We start from the raw sequence: 17515 nt of genomic DNA, 5'->3' as shown, positions 1-17515 counted from the left end.
GTAGGACCTACAATCCCTTTTAGGATCGTAGCAGATTTATTTCCATGAAAATCAATGCCTTCAATTACAAAGTATCTATTTTATTCTTTTTTGTATTAATAGGAAATATTGGATATAATAGAATGGCGTGAAGGTCACGAATCATGAATGAATTTATTACTTTTTCAATATTATTCGTTGAAAGGTTGGTCTAGAGCATATCATCACCAATAATTATAAAGGAACTCTGGTTAATAATTTATTACTAAAATTTACCGTTAATTAAAAAACATTTGAGATGAAACAATTTCTAACAGTAAATTGCTGGGAGAGGGGTAAAGATTTTAACATAGCAGTTTTGGCTTCATGCAGCGGACAATTTTGATGAGAGACAAACTTTATATCACTCTGTTTTTATTCTATATAGTCTGTAAGCTGCATGAAGTCAAAACTACTCTTTTTAAATCTCTACTACCCGACTGGGAGATTGTCTAGCCAGTAAAATGACACATGGAATTCTGTACCGATATGCCCGTACCAGCCCTGGATTTGCGAGAAAATATTCACAGTATCCACAACAAATACAATACAACATGCATTTGCTTTATTTTTGTCGAGTAAAAAAAAGAGAAAGCGTTTACAACTTTAGAAAAAGCATTGTGCTAGAATATGTCAAATAACACACTCATGGCACTGAGCACCAGGTTCTGAGAGCTCTGACCCTCACAACTGTTCCTTTCTCCTTTCAACTTTACCTTCATCTCTCTCTCTCTCTACTAGAGAGAAGAGATACAGAGAGACAGAGGAGAGAGAGAGCAGTACTGCTACTCTTTAGCCTCTCATCCCCCCACCTATACTACTAATAGGTAAAATGAGACTGGCGTGAGCTCTCTCTCTCTCTGCTAAGTTGTCACGTCTCATCTCAACTTAGTGCAGTCTTTTCAATCCCTCTCTCATCGTTATCTCTTCTAATAGTGTGCCTCTTTACAAAGCCATGGAATCCTAGCACGAGATCTCTGTAGACCCACCACCAATGGCGGATGCGATTTCTCTTTTCTTCTCTTCTTTATTACTCACCACCACCTTTCTTTCTTTATCCCAAGCTCAGCTTGATGATCAAGCTACCATGGCAGCTCTTCAAAAGGAGCTTTCAGTTCCCGACTGGAACCCAAACCAGCCCGACTACTGTACATGGCTTGGTGTGATCTGTACCGGTACGGGTACAAACCAGTCGCAGTCGGTACAAGAGCTTAATCTGTCGCACCGTAGCCTTAGAGGTAACCTCACTCTGGTTTCTCAGTTAAAATCCTTGAAAAAATTGGATCTTTCTTCGAATTCTTTTAATGGACCTATCCCTTCTTCAATTGGTGGCCATCTCGCTCTCGAATTTCTCGACCTATCCATGAACCATTTTGAAGGTGTAATCCCTTCTTCGTTTGGTAGTCTATCAAGCCTAATTTCACTTAATCTCTCAAATAATTACTTATCTGGTGGCATCCCAGAGGGATTGAAAAATTTAGAAAATTTGCAAGAGTTGCAACTATCCGGGAACAATCTGACCGGTTCAATCCCTGATTGGGTCGGTAATTTCTCTAATCTCAGGGTATTCTCTGCTTATGAGAATGGGTTTACAGGTTTTATACCGAAAAATCTCGGTTCGGTTTCTAATCTCGAGGTGCTAAACCTTCATTCAAACCAGCTCGAAGGAGAAATACCGGCGAGCATATTCAAATCCGGATTGTTACAAGTACTGATTCTAACTGTTAATGGGTTGAGTGGTAGTATACCCGATTTGGTCGGCAACTGCAAAGGGTTATCCAACCTCAGAATTGGCAATAACAGGCTAACGGGGCATATACCCACTTCGATCGGAGATGTCAGTAGCCTAACATATTTTGAGGCTGATAACAATAATCTCTCAGGAGAAATTGTAGAAGAGTTTGCTCTTTGCTCTAATCTAACTCTGCTTAACCTGGCCTATAATGGGTTAACTGGTACGGTACCTGGCAAGCTTGGTGATCTGAAAAATTTACAGGAACTCATTGTGTCAGATAACGGGTTAAGTGGCGAGTTCCCAAAATCTATTCTTAGGTGTAGAAATTTGAGCAAGCTTGATCTTAGTTATAACAAATTCACTGGACCTCTGCCAGAGAACCTTTGTAACATATCGCGGTTGCAATTTTTAGTTTTGGATCACAATTTCTTCAACGGGTTTATACCGGGTGGAATTGGCAACTGTATTAGACTTCTTGAGTTGCAAATGGGTAGTAACTATTTCACAGGTGCAATACCTCCTGAAATCGGCAAGATAAGAAACCTACAAATTGCATTAAACCTCAGCTTCAATCGGTTAGAGGGAGCATTGCCTAGAGAATTAGGTAAACTCGACAAGTTAGTTTCTTTAGACGTGTCCGGTAACCAAATTTCAGGACCAATTCCACAGGAGATCAAAGGCATGTTGAGTTTGATAGAGGTGAATTTCTCAAACAACAGGCTTACCGGGCCGATACCCGCTTTTGGACCTTTCCAAAAGAGCCCGCAATCAAGCTTCACTGGAAATAACGAGCTTTGTGGTGATCCGTTGGGTTCAACTTGCCGGCCTAACTACGGGTCGGATTACGATGGGCTTGATGGGCATAAGGTTTCTTACAAAATAGTTTTAGTAGTTGTTGGATCTGGTGTGACAGTCTTCGCTGTAGTCTCTCTTGTGGTCGGGTTATTTATGTTGACAGAGAAAAAAGAGAAAGAGGCCAAGGCAAAAATGGCCATACAAGAGATAATAGAACCACCACAAATACTAGTTGCGAATGTGTTTGTTGAAAGCTTGAGACAAGCCGTGGATTTTGACACCTGTGTCAAGGCAACTCTAAAGGAAGCAAACAAGGTTAGCAATGGCACATTTAGCACGTCGTTCAAAGCAGTGATGCCATCTGGGTTGGTTATTTCGGTTAAAAAACTCAAATCGGTGGATCGAACTGTGACTCACCATCAGAACAAAATGTTACGGGAGGTTGAACGGCTCTCTAACCTGACACACAAAAACCTAATCCGACCCATTGGTTATGTCATCTACGATGATGTGGCACTGTTGCTTCACCATCATATGCCAAATGGGACGTTATTGCAATTCATACATGATGTGGGCGCAGCCACGAAAGAGCCCGATTGGCAATGTCGGCTGTCAATTGCTATTGGGGTTGCAGAGGGGTTGGCCTTCTTGCACCAAATTGCAACAATTCATTTGGATGTATGCTCCGGAAATATTTTTCTTGACTCGAATTTCAATGCATTTCTGGGGGAGATTGAGATCTCCAAACTTTTGGATCCTTCAAAAGGGACAGCTAGCATAAGTGCTGTTGCTGGGTCTTTTGGTTATATCCCTCCTGGTAAGTTTACTTTGGTCCATCTTTTATTATTTTTTTTTCTTTTATGACATGTAATATATATGAAGTTGTAGTTTTCAACCTCTTTCCTTTATATAGTGGTACCAAAGGATAAGGTGTTGAGAGGGTGAGAGGTATTGTTGCGTTGGTTAAGGTACCAATACTAGCAGCGTTTCTTTCTTTGATGCATGTTTTCTCTTTGTTTGATGCACAACAGAGTATGCCTACACAATGCAAGTGACCGTACCAGGAAATGTGTACAGTTTTGGGGTGGTACTACTTGAAATCCTAACATCCAAGTTACCGGTTGACGAGTGTTTTGAGGAAGGCGTTGATCTGGTGAAATGGGTTCATGGGGCGTCGGCACGCGGAGAGACACCAGAGCAGATAATGGATGCGAGGCTGAGCACCGTTTCATTTGCCTGGAGAAAGCAAATGCTTGCAGTATTAAAGGTTGCTATGTTGTGCACAGATCGAACCCCTGCAAAACGACCTAAGATGAAGAAAGTCATAGAGATGCTCAATGAGGCGAAAGACAGTTGAAAAAGGACTAGTAGAATGTTTCTAGGAGATGATTTTGTGGCTAAAAGGATCATAGTTTGCTTGAAAATGCGTTCATGCGGCTCTACTATTGATTCTCATTGTGAAATTGAATCCACTGTAAAAATTTTGTTGATGAAATTGAAATATCTTATTTAAAGTTGGTATCACTAAGAGTAGATGGAGAGAGCACCAGTCAATGTGCAATAGCTGAGGAAGAAATGTGCTTAGAATTTGAATTATTTTAATTATTAAAAAATCATGTCTAACTTTGAAGTTCATCCAGTCCTTTAATAACGGAATTGATCATGAAAGTATATGTATATATACATATATAAATTATAAAGTGGCTTTTTAAAAAAGCATATAGCAATCATTGCGGGAGACACCAGAAAATGTGAAAATATATTTGACCCTAGTTAATCTTTTATTAATTTAGTCCCGCCACTATATATATAGTTATATACCACCTAGTTGGCTAGTTACGAACGATTAGAACAATTGTTTATGTTGGCAGCCTGTACCAGTCTGGTCTACTATAGTGTTTGGTAAATGCCCCCGGGGGCTCAACCCGGACCGGTCCACCCGTGCCACGGGTATGCACGGGTACACGGGCACGGGTATTAAACAGGCCGGATCCGTTTTTTTGAAAAAATACCCATGAGAACCCGGACCCCCGTACCCGTAACCCGTGACGCCCGTGCCCGTGAACCCGTGTGCCCGTGGCAGATTTTTTTTTTTTTTTTTACTTTTGGTCTAAAATTCAAAATTTAAACCCAAATTCCCTCCATTTCTGTTTTTTAAATTTTTTTTTAAATTTCTGTTTTTTAATTTCTGTTTTTTAAATTTTGTTTTTCTTATTTCTATTTTTTATTTCTGTTTTTTAAATTCTGTTTTTTTTATTTCTGTTTTTTATTTCTGTTTTTTATTTCTGTTTTTCTTATTTCTGTTTTTTTTATTTCTGTTTTTCTTATTTCTGTTTTATATTTTTTCTTATTTCTGAATTTTATTTCTGTTTTTTTATTTCTGTTTTTCTTATTTTTGTTTTTTTATTTCTGTTTTTCTTATTTTTGTTTTTTTATTTCTGTTTATTTTATTTCTGTTTTAAAAAAAAACAGAAAAAAACAGAGAAAAAAAAAAAAATGGATCCGGACCCGGACCGGACCGCCTGGCCCCCCGTACCCGGACCGTCCTGCCCCCGAACCCGTGACGGGCACGGGTATTAAACGGGCAGGGCGGGATTTTTGAAAAAAGAACCCGTGATGCCCGGCCCGTTTTGCCCGTGTGCCCGTGACGCCCGTGACCGTGGCTACCCGTGCCCGTGCCCGGACCGCCCGGCCCGGCCCGTTTACCAAACACTAGTCTACTAGCATTTACAAGGATGCCATTGTTTATGTTGGCTATTATTTGGACATGATTCCTAAATAGGAGATCAATTGAAAATAAATTAGAAAGGTCGACACCTGATCCTGATTCCTGACTGACATATACGCAGTAAGAGACCACACAGATTACCTTATCAATATACGGTAAGTATGCTGCCACATACAGGTCCTGACTGGACAATATCAATTTTTGGGTAAAGCTATTAACAGAGCTGTTTTGGCTTATGTAGCGCACAAATCATATGCGTTTTGATTATATAAACCTTACGACGCACGAAGTCAAAACTGCTCAGTTAAAAACTTTAACACCCATTTTTTTTTTGAGTATTCGTCCCACAGAAACCATTAAAAAGCAAGAAAGGGCAGCTAACAAATCTATTTGGAAACGTTTAGTACTATTTTAAGTGCTTAACTAGATATATTTAGCTAATAAGACTGTTTGATGCGAAGATTTCATTTATGTGTATAATCCAGGGTTCTACATACTATAGCTTTTCTGGACCATAAATGCTAAGATATGAGATAAAATTGCGCAATGAGCATTCAAACTCCATATTGGACACATGGTGAGCACCTTGTGAAAAATTATGTCAACATGGTAGAATTTGTGAATAACTTTTTGTCACTCCATGATGGTTTAATTCGCAAGTTTGTCATTTCTGATGCGGTACCTTGCTCTGAGGCTCTTAATCAGTGGATGGAAGTTCTATTGAGAGAAGCAATTAAAAAATTCAAGTTCACTTCTCACGCATTCTGTGAGAATAAGTGGAAGGTTCCATCTGTTTTTTTTTTTTTCAATTTGCAAGGTTTGAAGGAAGTGGAGTTTGCAATATGCATGATCCAGTTGCCTCGAGTATTTAAAGAATTTAAATTTCTCAAATCACTAAAGTTAGAATGGATTACTATCAACGAGGGTAATTTGACTAAATTGATCTCAGGTTGTCCCTTGTTGGAAAATCGGAACTTGTTGGAAAATCGATCATGTCTCAAATCTAGAAGAACTTACGGTTGTATGTTTTTACATTTTATTTCTCATATACACTCAAATGCTGATGGTTATTTTACTTCTTCTTTGGGTTTAGTCTCTTATTATGTGTTACAACAATGTATCTTTGCAGGAAGATGCATTTGAGTTGTATGCTACATAAACAACGAATTGGGAACACATTGCATTTGAGCATATGAAGTTTGTCAAGATACACACATCTCTATTGATGTTTGTGAATCACAAATATGTATTGGATGTTTGTGAAATTCTTACTGGCCCATACACCAGTACTCGAAAAACTGCATTTTGATGACAAAGTTAAAGACCCCGAAGTTAAGAAAAAGTTGGCGCAAATCGAAAGAGCATCTAACAAAGCCAAATTCTTTAAGTCCCAGAATCATCATTCTTAGAAATTGAATCTGTTTGTGCTTTTCTATTTATTTTATGCCTCCTAGAATACGAGTCAAGCCTTGCCGTAATGTCATGTGTTATGTATTAATGTTGTTTGTATGGCAAATTATATTAATTGTCAGCATTGAACAACAAGAATTCAGTTTAGTAATATCGTACACAAGCTCTGTTCTTGGATATTATCATTTTTTTTATTCTGTTATTACCATTCTATATAACCATTAATTTGACAAATTTATGTAATAACATAAGAACATATATCAGAAAGGATATGGATAATTTGCATACCGTAATTTGTCTAGGAATTGGTGACAAAAACAACTCGATTTGAGCATCTAGAATTGTTTACAATAAACTACAGTCCGACAAGATCAGCATCTCTGATCTGATTCCACTAATCTGTAATATATTAAAATGACCTGAAAATATTTTAAGTTAGGCAGGTCATCTTAATTAAAATGGGGAAGATTTAGTTCGGATAATAATAAAAAAAAAACTATTCTTTCTTACCAAATATTCAGGATAAATGTCAATAAGAAGTATTTCTTTAGTAATGATTAGTTCTTGAAACAAATGATATACCCAGGTTGGTATAAAATTTTCAGGCGATGAAAAATCATGTCTAACTTTGAGTTTATTCCTTTGATGACTGAACCATCATGAAAATATGCAACAGCCAAAGCTATAAAGTCCTTTCCTATAGCTTGAAAAGCATACATTACTGCAATCATGTAGGAGACATCAGAAAATAGTTTGACCGCGGTCAAAACTATATCTGAGACAGGAACAAATGGAGTATCCCTGTATGGCTGTATATACTGGCATGATACCAAGCCCGTGAAATATTGGCATCTATAGTAATGTTGTTTATATAATTACTATATCTGAGATCTGATATATAACCAAAACCTCAATCAAATGGAAGTGGTGGCAGTCCGATGTCCGATGCACACTGGATGGCCGTGACCTGGCATATGACTGAATTTCATCCGATGCCAACCGGACCACCCCCAAGTCCCAATCAAACACTCAAAAAGTAACAAAAAAAAATGAAATTTTTTTTAGACCTGATTAGTGCACAGTAAGAGCCCACACATAATGTACCTGACCAGTACAGTATCGAGTTTTAGTATATTTAAATGTCGCGGAGAAACATTTAGACCAAAAAAGAGTTAACAGTTATACTAAGAAACCCAAGGGAGTGTCCAAGATGCTTAACTAGATATATTTAGCTGAACTTGTGGAAGGAGAGAAAACAAAACATTTAGCAGGATGTCAATTTGTCACACCATCTCACATACTCAAAGGGGGCATAATTAGAGATATGGATACAAAATTGTCAGCATACTCAAATTTGAATTGCAACATCTTGATTCTTGGATCATCATTCATCAACCCTCTGTAACTGTACCTCCAACAATTTTTAAATATTTTTGGGTAATGAAATTTAACAGTAGGTGATTGCCTGTGCTTAAAAAAGAAGAAGCTAGATATACTTGACCATGATTGACTGTTAAAAGGCAAAGATTTCATTCCAACCGACTTCATACAGAGCTCATAGCATACTATAAAGTCTTTAATCCAAGCGAAGCACACATAAAAGTAAATTCTACAATTTTTCGTACCAATAAGACCTGCAAACCACTGAATGACTAATTTTCGGAACTAAAACCTCAAAGCTTGAGAGGATAAACTCTAACTTCATCAATCACTGGCCCACAAAGTGCAGCTGTGTCATTGGTCTTGGTGTGGTAGTATGAGCTGTAGAAGGTGAGTCGGGTCCTGTATCCACTCGCCACAAATTTCAAGCTTGCCAGAGCATACCCACCTTTCGAGCTTGATTGAAAAGGCACCTTCACAGTTGCATTACCTATTGCACATTACATAAGACACAAATACCAGCTGTCAGGACTATAAAAAATTGCATTTTCTTTACTTCAGAAATTTATCTAAGGTGGTGTTTTGGTTGAGGCCTAAACCATGGAATAAGGGTTGAGGCCTCAGTTATTCCAACAAATGCAGATTAACTGCCTCTAAATTTAAACCACCTATCCAAGTTGCTTAAGAGTTAGCTCCCCAGCAGCTCCATTGTAAGCAACTATTTTTTAATAGCTTAGGACATGGCATAACAGCTTAGATTAGGCCTCAACCAAACATCATAGGTGCTTAGTGAATTATATTGGAGGACATTCTATTCCTAAGCATTACCTGCAAAAGCCTCAACAAGAAGCGACCCATGGCAACCGTTCTTGGCATCACCAACCAAAAAAGAGAGATTGTAGTGGTGGTTTGGCACTGTGCGAATAACTTGTGCAATGGCGCTCTCACGACCAGCGACAAGCTCTACTGCAAACTTGCCATATGGGACTGAGAAATGTGCCGAATCAATAAGTCTGACAGCCTTAAGAGATTCTATGATCCAGCCGGGAAGAGGGGAAGTGCTGTCCTGCTGCTTGGGTGGGAGGAGAATGCCGGCTGTGGAGTTAGGGAACACGTGTGGGCCCACCTCGAATCCCTCATTCTTCACCAAGTTACCTGGTACATTTGTTTGGGCATATTTGTCAATTACAAAGAGCTGGAGAAAATAATTGCCCTTTTCATTCATTATGTATTTTATTGCGGATAGTGGTAAATGGTATTATATTTACATATGAAATTAACCAGTGATACATAGGTACACATAGTTGAATACTCTCAACACTTTTTTACTTGTACGTAGTAGATGCCCTGTACAAGTACAGGCAATTAGGTTTTCAATTTGATCATGCTGGGACAGGTATATATCAAATGTGCTTCTGGTATAGGCACCAATTTTACCATAGCCTGATGTAACAGGTTATAGACACCATTACTAGATAGAATAACGATCTTGCAAATATAGTTTAGGACATCGTAAAATTTACCTTTCGTGGGGTAAGGAGGGAGGAGTTCCTTTATGGCCACGGCATCTAGAAGGGGTCCACATGCTGGGTCCTCTTGGACACCTACATTGTGAAATATGACCTGGGCAGTTTTTCCAGTAGCTCTGAATCCCCATGCGTATGTATCCTCTTGTGTGGTACTGTATAATGTTTGAATTGGGATGTCCCCTGAAAGTGGCGGCACCGATACACGCAGAACCTAGTAAATTGCATGTCAAGATGGTCAAATTAGTGAAGATAAGGGAGAGCAAAATCCTCTAAACATGGAGAAATGAATGTTTTGTAACATCAAAATTATACTACAAATATTGAGACAAAAATCATTTCCTGCATATACTATATTTAACTCTGCATTATTTGCTTTATTACACAAGACAGAGCATCACACACTAAGGATTAACAATAATTATTACCAAAACAAGATAATTTTGAAACACTGTTAGCACATACCTCATCCTGCGCACAGGTTCGAGTGGCACCAAAGGTGAGTGCATAGAAAGATCCTGGCTTGACTGTGATATTCTGTGAAATCGAGGCCTCATTTCCAAGTCTTACAGCGTGGACCCCGTGTTGCACAGCGAAGAACATGCCTCCAGGTTGTGGCCCCCCTGAAACATACTCAACCAGGCCGTGAATAATCCAGTTGGGAAGGGCATGCTTGCCGATAAGCACTGTCTTGTTGAGTTTCTCCTTGCGGGGGCTGATCTCAAAGTTTCCATTTGGGAGGAGACCTGAAATCAAATAAAATTAAAATAGTATTTTAAAATGGGAGAAGAACTGCATGCTCTAGTTCTCTGGGGTTTTAATTTGTTAAAATAAAAAAAGTTTCTACAATTAAAGAAGCTTAGCCTTGTTTGTAACCGTCTGATTGTTCTATGAAGAAAATTTCTCAAATATATTAACTTCTTTTTGGGTTAGTGGTTTATTTAAAATAATCTCCAAGTACTACATTATACTCTTGGGTTCTCGGCGAAGTTAATCTTTTGATTGAAACTAATTTATGAAATCAAAATGTCTGGAAACAGGGTACAGCAATTATTAGTGGAAATTTAGTGGTAGGCGACAAAGATAACAAAAAGCATGTTAAACCCTACATAAACCCTCTATTCATGGAGTTTCTTGAAATATAATAGAAACAAGGAGTCACGGTCACCTAAGTAGAAAATGTAGTACTATAACACACCAAACAGAGAAGAGATCTGAAGTAGCTTCCCAGGTAAACATTTAACATAAAAGAACAATGAGAAACAAAAATCTCCAAAAGAAGTACAAAGAAGTAAGAACACACCGTCAAGGTTTTGAGCTCCGAGAGCGCCAATGGAGAAGCAAAACCAGAGAAAGGTGACAAGAGGCGTGAAGAGAGACATTGTCATGCTTCTCACAACTCACCAGAGTATCCAATGCTAGAAGAGCGCTTTAAAAACAGAGCTTTCTAGTTCTAAGGACCAACATTTATTCCTCACCTCAAAAAATAAAAACATTTATTCGAATTCGTATCCCCTCAGGTTACCTGACTGGGTAGAATTGAATCGGACGGTCCAAAATTGTATTGGAACGCATCTCAAAGCACCAATAATCCTGCCCCCTCTGTCATCACGAATCCTGACCGAAGAGTAAATCTGAACCGTCCGTTTTAATTGTGTTGAATCAGGTACCTGGGAGGACGCGGATCCCATTTTTTTTTTTTTTTTTGCAAAATGATCCCATTTATTCTCCCTTCAAAGAAACACAAGGAGCTGAGTGACCTTGAAAAGACGGGTCCGTGCCTCCGTGGGGTCCAATTCGTAAACGTGATAGCAGTAGAATTTAATCTCTACAATCTAGGGTTTTGACTGGCATTGTAAGTCTTCTTAGAATAAAAGGTTGTAAATTCAAATTGAACAATTCTAGAGTCCGGGACCCTCTTGCTTTGTGCTACAGGATAGGGAGAGTAAAAAGGTTACCCGAAATCACGTGGATTCCATCAGAGAGCTGTCGGGTCGGGCGAGAAAACTCGTCGATTTCATGTCCGGATTTTCTATAACAAGTGTTCTTGATATAGTTCCTGTAACAAGTCAATGACTCGCAGCTCCCAGCCTCCCGTAGTCCCATATAGTTTGATGTTCTTGTGGGGTCTGCAGTCCAGTTATTTGAAACAGGAACTATATCAGGAAAACTGTAAACATGACTTGGATTCAGGGGTATCATGCGGAAATTTTTTATTGATAGTAATTAATAGAAAATAAGAGATGGAAACAGAAAGAGTACAATTATTTTTTTATGAGCAGTAAGATCGGTAATATTCATACTGATCCTAACTTTTTTTTTTTTTTTTTTTTTACAAAGTTAGGATCGGTACTGTTCATACCGATCCTAACTTTTTTTTTTTTTTTGCAAAGTTTGAATCGGTAATATAAGACACATAAAAAAAAAAAAAAAGTTAGAATCGGTATAAACAGTACCGATCTTATTACTCATAAACAAATAATTATACTTTTTCTATTTCCCTCTCTTCTTTTTTGTTAATTACTATCAATAAAAAATTTCCGTATCATGCCGGGGCAATGAATGAATTCATGGCGGGCCGTACCCTGTAACACGACCCTTGTCTTTTTGTTTGTATCCGCTTTCTTTTTTTATATATTCGTAGTCATTTTGTTAAAGCTCTCCTAATCTATCCTTTTAGCTTTTGCTTGTTGGGCAGCTGAATAAGTGTAGATATTAAGATGTGTATATATATCTTTAGAGGACTCAAAATGCTTGCTTTGTCTCATTTATATCTCAATATTATTATTTTTTATTTCAAAGTTTAAACAAAAGATATGAACCGCTCAACATAATATCCACGTTACAATGAGCTTAGAGATCAAATTTTTTATTTGTTGAAATTTTTTTACTATATTTTAAGATAGATACAAAATCACTGTTTTTTTCTAAAAACAGTGATTTTGTACATCTCATAAAAAATAGTAAAAATAAAATTCAAAAAATATAAAATTTGATCTCTGAGCACATTTTAACGTTGATATCATGCTAAGTAGTTCAGATCTTTTGTTTGGACTTTGAAATCAAAAATAAAGATATTAGAGAACGATTGAGAATGAAGCAATGTGGCATTTGAACTAAGATATATATCTTTATTATCTTGTCAAACAATTCATAATGGTGTAGGGTTTAAGCTAAGATAAAGTACTTTAACAGCTATTTGAGTCTCTTATCACATCATATGCTGGTGATAAAATTATCTTCAAATTAATTTTTTTTGGAACAAAAATGTTTGTTTTCGTACTCACTTACTCTTCCTTATTTCTTCATCAAACTCCACATTTCTCTTCACACTCAATCAAAGTCTCGAATTTTCACTATTCCTCTTCTTGATTTCAAAAGAGCACAAAATAATTGAGGGCACTTCTCTTTCATTTGATATTTCAAGTATTAGAATTTATTTTTTTGATAGTAGGTTGGCAATTGCCATTCTAGTGTTTTGCATTGATAAAAAATTAATTATAAATGTTCAAATACTACATTAGTATATTACATAACTCATTTAAATGAGAAATAATACTCTCGAACTAAAAATAATAATAAGAAAAAGAAGCAGAGGGTTCATGTTCCTCTATAACCCGTTATCCATTATCTATCCATAGTCTAACTTCTTTTATCGTTTCTTCTACGAGCATCCTAACTGTCTTTGTCTTTTGATTGAAAATTATATTATTCCGTTCTCGCCATAACGACCATAATCTCGCTGCCCAAGCTGTTATCCACACCAACCTGAGTTCTTCCGTTTGCATAGCTCATGTTCTTGCCCATAGTCTAACATGATTGCCAATATTATTATGAATTGTACTTAAACCCAGTTTGTGAAGCAACTGAATCCAGTATGCTCTAGATATCGAACTGTCCCAAAACAGGTGTTTACTCGTTAAGGGTTTAGGGTTTAACTATTTTTTTAAAAGAAAGATTAAAGATTAAGTCACCTAACTATAATGTTTACAATTAATTTTATATTCAGATTTTGATTATATAATCTCTCACAACACTGTTTTTCTAATAAGAACATTTTGTTTTGCGTAGTGAAATCAAATTAGTAAAATATATCTGTTCTTTAAGAAAGGAGTACGGCTAGTATAACATCAGTGTCATTTCAGCCTATATAACACTAACTCCAAAATCTATCGAATCGACTTCAAACGGTGAATCCAAACCGTTCAAACCGATCTACTTCATTAGTTGTGCGTTTACATCAAAATTTATAATTTTTTGAATTTATTTAGTATCAAGTCAAGCGGTCAAATGTGTGAGTTTTTAAGTTAATTTTAATACATTCATTTTTTCAACATTTTTTACCACTTGATTTGATACTAAAATAACTCAAAAATATAAAAAAATTATATGTAAACACATCACTCATAAAGTAAATTGGTTTGAATGATTTGAATTAGTTATTCAAAATTTATTTAATTGATTTTAAAATTAGTGTCATATAACACTGATGTTATATTAGCCGGACTCTCAAGAAAGACCTCTCTTTTCGAGAAATTGAGGCGTTTGATATCAATTCTCATTTTTTTTGCGTTTAAATTCTCATTTGTCTGTTATTCCGTAGGACGTCAAGAATTTGTTTGGCTGGCAGCGCGTAAACATAAATGCTCAGCTGTGTTCATGTGTTGGTTGTGGGGTCTAGAGCCTGAAGCATCGGTCCTTGTGTCTGTACTCAACTATTCACAACAGCACCTTAACCAATGAGCATTTGCCACATGGACTGCTCCTATTGTCAGACTTGACTAACCTCGGAGGGAAAAATAAATTTTCAGATCAAACTTTGCCGCTTTGCTGGACCAACGGTTTTCCTTAAATAATACTTAATGAAATGTTATCATGATTACTGGACCGTGTCTCTCATTTTTATCTCTATTTTAAAATTCAAATAGTCGATTTAAACCGTTTAATGTAATTTATATATTAAAATATATTTGATGACAAAATTTTATATTTTTATAAGATTATAGGCCATCTCAAAATAATAATTCTGTATCTATTTAGAAAATAGTAAAAACTATTCAAAAATAAATTAACAATAAATTAATCACTATATTTCACACAATTTATTTCCGAAATCCTCTTCTCTTTCTCTTTAACCAAGTTTCCTCCAAAATACATTAATAACAATAATAACTTGTCTGTTCTCAACTTCTCATCAAATTACTTTTGTTTGTGGTTTATGAATTTCGAATTATTTTTGTGTATTGGGTAGAAACTATAATTGAGGTGTCAAAAATTATTCTGAGAATCAGAGATGAAATCCAGCCGAACCATTTTCTTTCGCCTTAAGCCCATTAATTGATATAGGTGAAAATAAAGCCCACAAATAATTAGCAGATCAAAGTGGCGTGGCTAACTTTTGGTCTCTATACTTTTTTTAGTGTTCTCTCTCATTGATGATATTTTATGCAGAAAATATACAGAGTAATTTGATTAGAACAAATGAAAAATTTAATGACTTGAGAAGAACAAATTAAACTTAAGTGATCAATTCGTGACAAAAAACAATCTCCAACAAAATTTATCTGAAACTCACTATATAAGCTACCATAATGAAAATAAAAGCTACGGAATCATCACTTCAAACAAATATATATTATCCCCATATGTATTGCTCAAAACACCAACCGAAATTAGAAGATGATTATTTTTCCCTGCAGGCTATCCACTTCTTCAAATAATTTTGTGCTCCGAAGCAGGCGTACTTCTTTAATTTATTTTGATACATGGCATAAGCAACCAAAATTGTACACAAACACAAAGATTCAATATTAGTGCATGACTTTCACTCTGCTATTTCTCATTAAACTGTCAAAGGGTTAAATGGTAATAACTGATCATTTTCCTTTCGGGTTTGAAATCCATGAAATAACTGTCTAAATTTACTCCGATGCATTTCATCAGATCCAATAGTTTTGTTGGGGCTGACATATAGTAGCATGAAAAAATGTTGTGATACTCGAGGCATGCAACATTTTATTTTACATATACAGAAGTACAAAATGCCATATTATATATCGAGTAAGGCTACGGTGCTACGGCTCAATATTCAAGTTTTCAAAATCTTAACGGTCGATCCAAACTGTTCATCTTGTTCTCTATATTAATATGTGTTTGGAGATCAAATTTTACATTTTTTGAAAAAAATTTACTATTTTTTTAGATAGGTAGAAAATCACTTGATCTAAAAAATTATGTTTGATTTTCTACCTATCTAAAAAAATAGTAAATTTTTTTCAAAAAATGTAAAATTTGATCTCCAAACACATATTAATATGAAGAACAAGATAAACAATTCAAATCAACTATTAGAATTTTAAAAACTCAAATATTAAGCCGTAGCACCGTAATCCCCTGTACAACCCATAGCACCATAGTCTTACTCTTTATATCTATCTACAGATATAATCTACGATCCCGGTTACTGTAGATGAACAGTGTCATCTACGGTAACATTCTATTTCTCCACCGTTTGATTTGTTTTGAACGTTTGGTGATTTATTTTCAAAGATAAGCTACTCTCTGACAAATGAGTCCCCTTTTCCACTGTAGTTGACTTTCTCAGAACTTTCCACCGTCTTCTTCATATTTCATTTACGCTCTTCTAAAAAATTGCCCTCTTTTACTCTTGTCGTGTTCTACAAAAATACCTTCTCCTCTCCATCTCTATTTTTTGTGTCTCCACCATGTCTTCATTTTTTAAAACTTTAATAATTCAAAATTTAAAACTTAAAAATCAAAATAAAACCGTTGGATATGATCTACGTCATTTTATCTATGCACATGTAAAAAATTATGACATTTCAATTTTATTTTGATTGTCATCAAGAGCTTGTAAAAAATGCACTAATTTGGATGATTTCTAGACGTTGATTTTTGAACTTATTGATTCACATAAAAACAAAATTGAAATGTGATAATTTTTATGAGCACACAGAGAAAATAATATAGATCACATCTAATGGTTTTATTTTGAGTTTTAAGTTTTAAATCTTGAGTTATTAAAGTTTTAAGACACAAAAAATGAAGACATTTGAACCCTCCTCATATATTATATAGTCATCTTCAATTTTTATTATTTATTATGACGTATTCAAATATTAAAATGTGATTCAGAATTAACATCTCTTCATTATGGAAAAAATTGAAAACTTTGAGATACACCCTAACTAATTAATCATAAATGATACATAAATATATAATAAAGTTAATTTATCTGAGGAGAACTATGGTATTCTTGTCCTCACTAGAGTATCGGTAACTTATCTCAAAACATATCAAATTGAATTTAATTGACAAATTCAAATTTTTAAAACTGATCTAATTCATGAGTGATTGAATTAATTTAATATAAAATCAAGTGGTCAATAAAAAGAAGGTTTATAAATTAATTTTAATACATTTATTTTTTTTATTATATTTTGACCTTTTGATTCTATACTAAATTAATTTAATTAAAAAAAAATTGACATGTAAATACATTAATTGTGAAGTAGATCGGTTTCAACAGTTTTGATTTGTCATTTGAAATTAATCCAACGAATTTTAGAATTAAATTCACCAAAGAGCTTATAAACATGAATCTATATTTTTATCTTTAACATACACATGAACGCGCGAGCAACTTGTATGTAACTAAGTTTTGAAACTCAAAGCATGTCCGTAGGACAGAATATGATCCTTTTTCTTGGGCTAAGATGTGTAAATTGCTATCTTTCTTGGAACTATATTACAAATTTGTATATTTATAAGTAGTCTCCGTAAAATCAGACACTTCTTGTATGTGTTAAGATCAATGAAAATTGGAAGCTAGATTTCTACATTTCCTTTTGTCAAAAAAGAAAAAAAATAGTATGAGATTTAGTAATAAAGGTACATGATCTC

The 17515-nt window shown here is 35.5% G+C and overlaps 2 protein-coding genes across 2 annotated transcripts; one reads left to right on the top strand and one right to left on the bottom strand.

Moving 5' to 3' along the window:
- The first annotated feature begins 650 nt into the window (after positions 1-650).
- On the top strand, positions 651-4076 carry LOC144574717 (Leucine-rich repeat protein kinase family protein). Its single transcript, XM_078324756.1, has 2 exons — positions 651-3365; positions 3580-4076. Exons 1-2 carry the CDS (start codon positions 1013-1015, stop codon positions 3903-3905), a joined length of 2679 nt encoding a protein of 892 aa, XP_078180882.1. The 5' UTR covers positions 651-1012; the 3' UTR covers positions 3906-4076.
- Positions 4077-8192: 4116 nt separating this feature from the next.
- Positions 8193-11073, bottom strand: LOC144574593 (protein TEEBE-like). Its single transcript, XM_078324585.1, has 5 exons — positions 10896-11073; positions 10058-10338; positions 9590-9806; positions 8895-9221; positions 8193-8556 (listed from the first exon to the last, which is right to left on the bottom strand). Exons 1-5 carry the CDS (start codon positions 10978-10980, stop codon positions 8360-8362), a joined length of 1107 nt encoding a protein of 368 aa, XP_078180711.1. The 5' UTR covers positions 10981-11073; the 3' UTR covers positions 8193-8359.
- Between the last annotated feature and the right edge of the window lie 6442 nt (positions 11074-17515).

This window comes from Carex rostrata, chromosome 23, assembly GCF_964058835.1.
Source record: "Carex rostrata chromosome 23, lpCarRost1.2, whole genome shotgun sequence".
NCBI lineage: Eukaryota > Viridiplantae > Streptophyta > Magnoliopsida > Poales > Cyperaceae > Carex > Carex rostrata.
The sequence above is the reverse complement of the archived record's forward strand: the minus strand, read 5'-3'. Positions and strand labels throughout refer to the sequence as shown.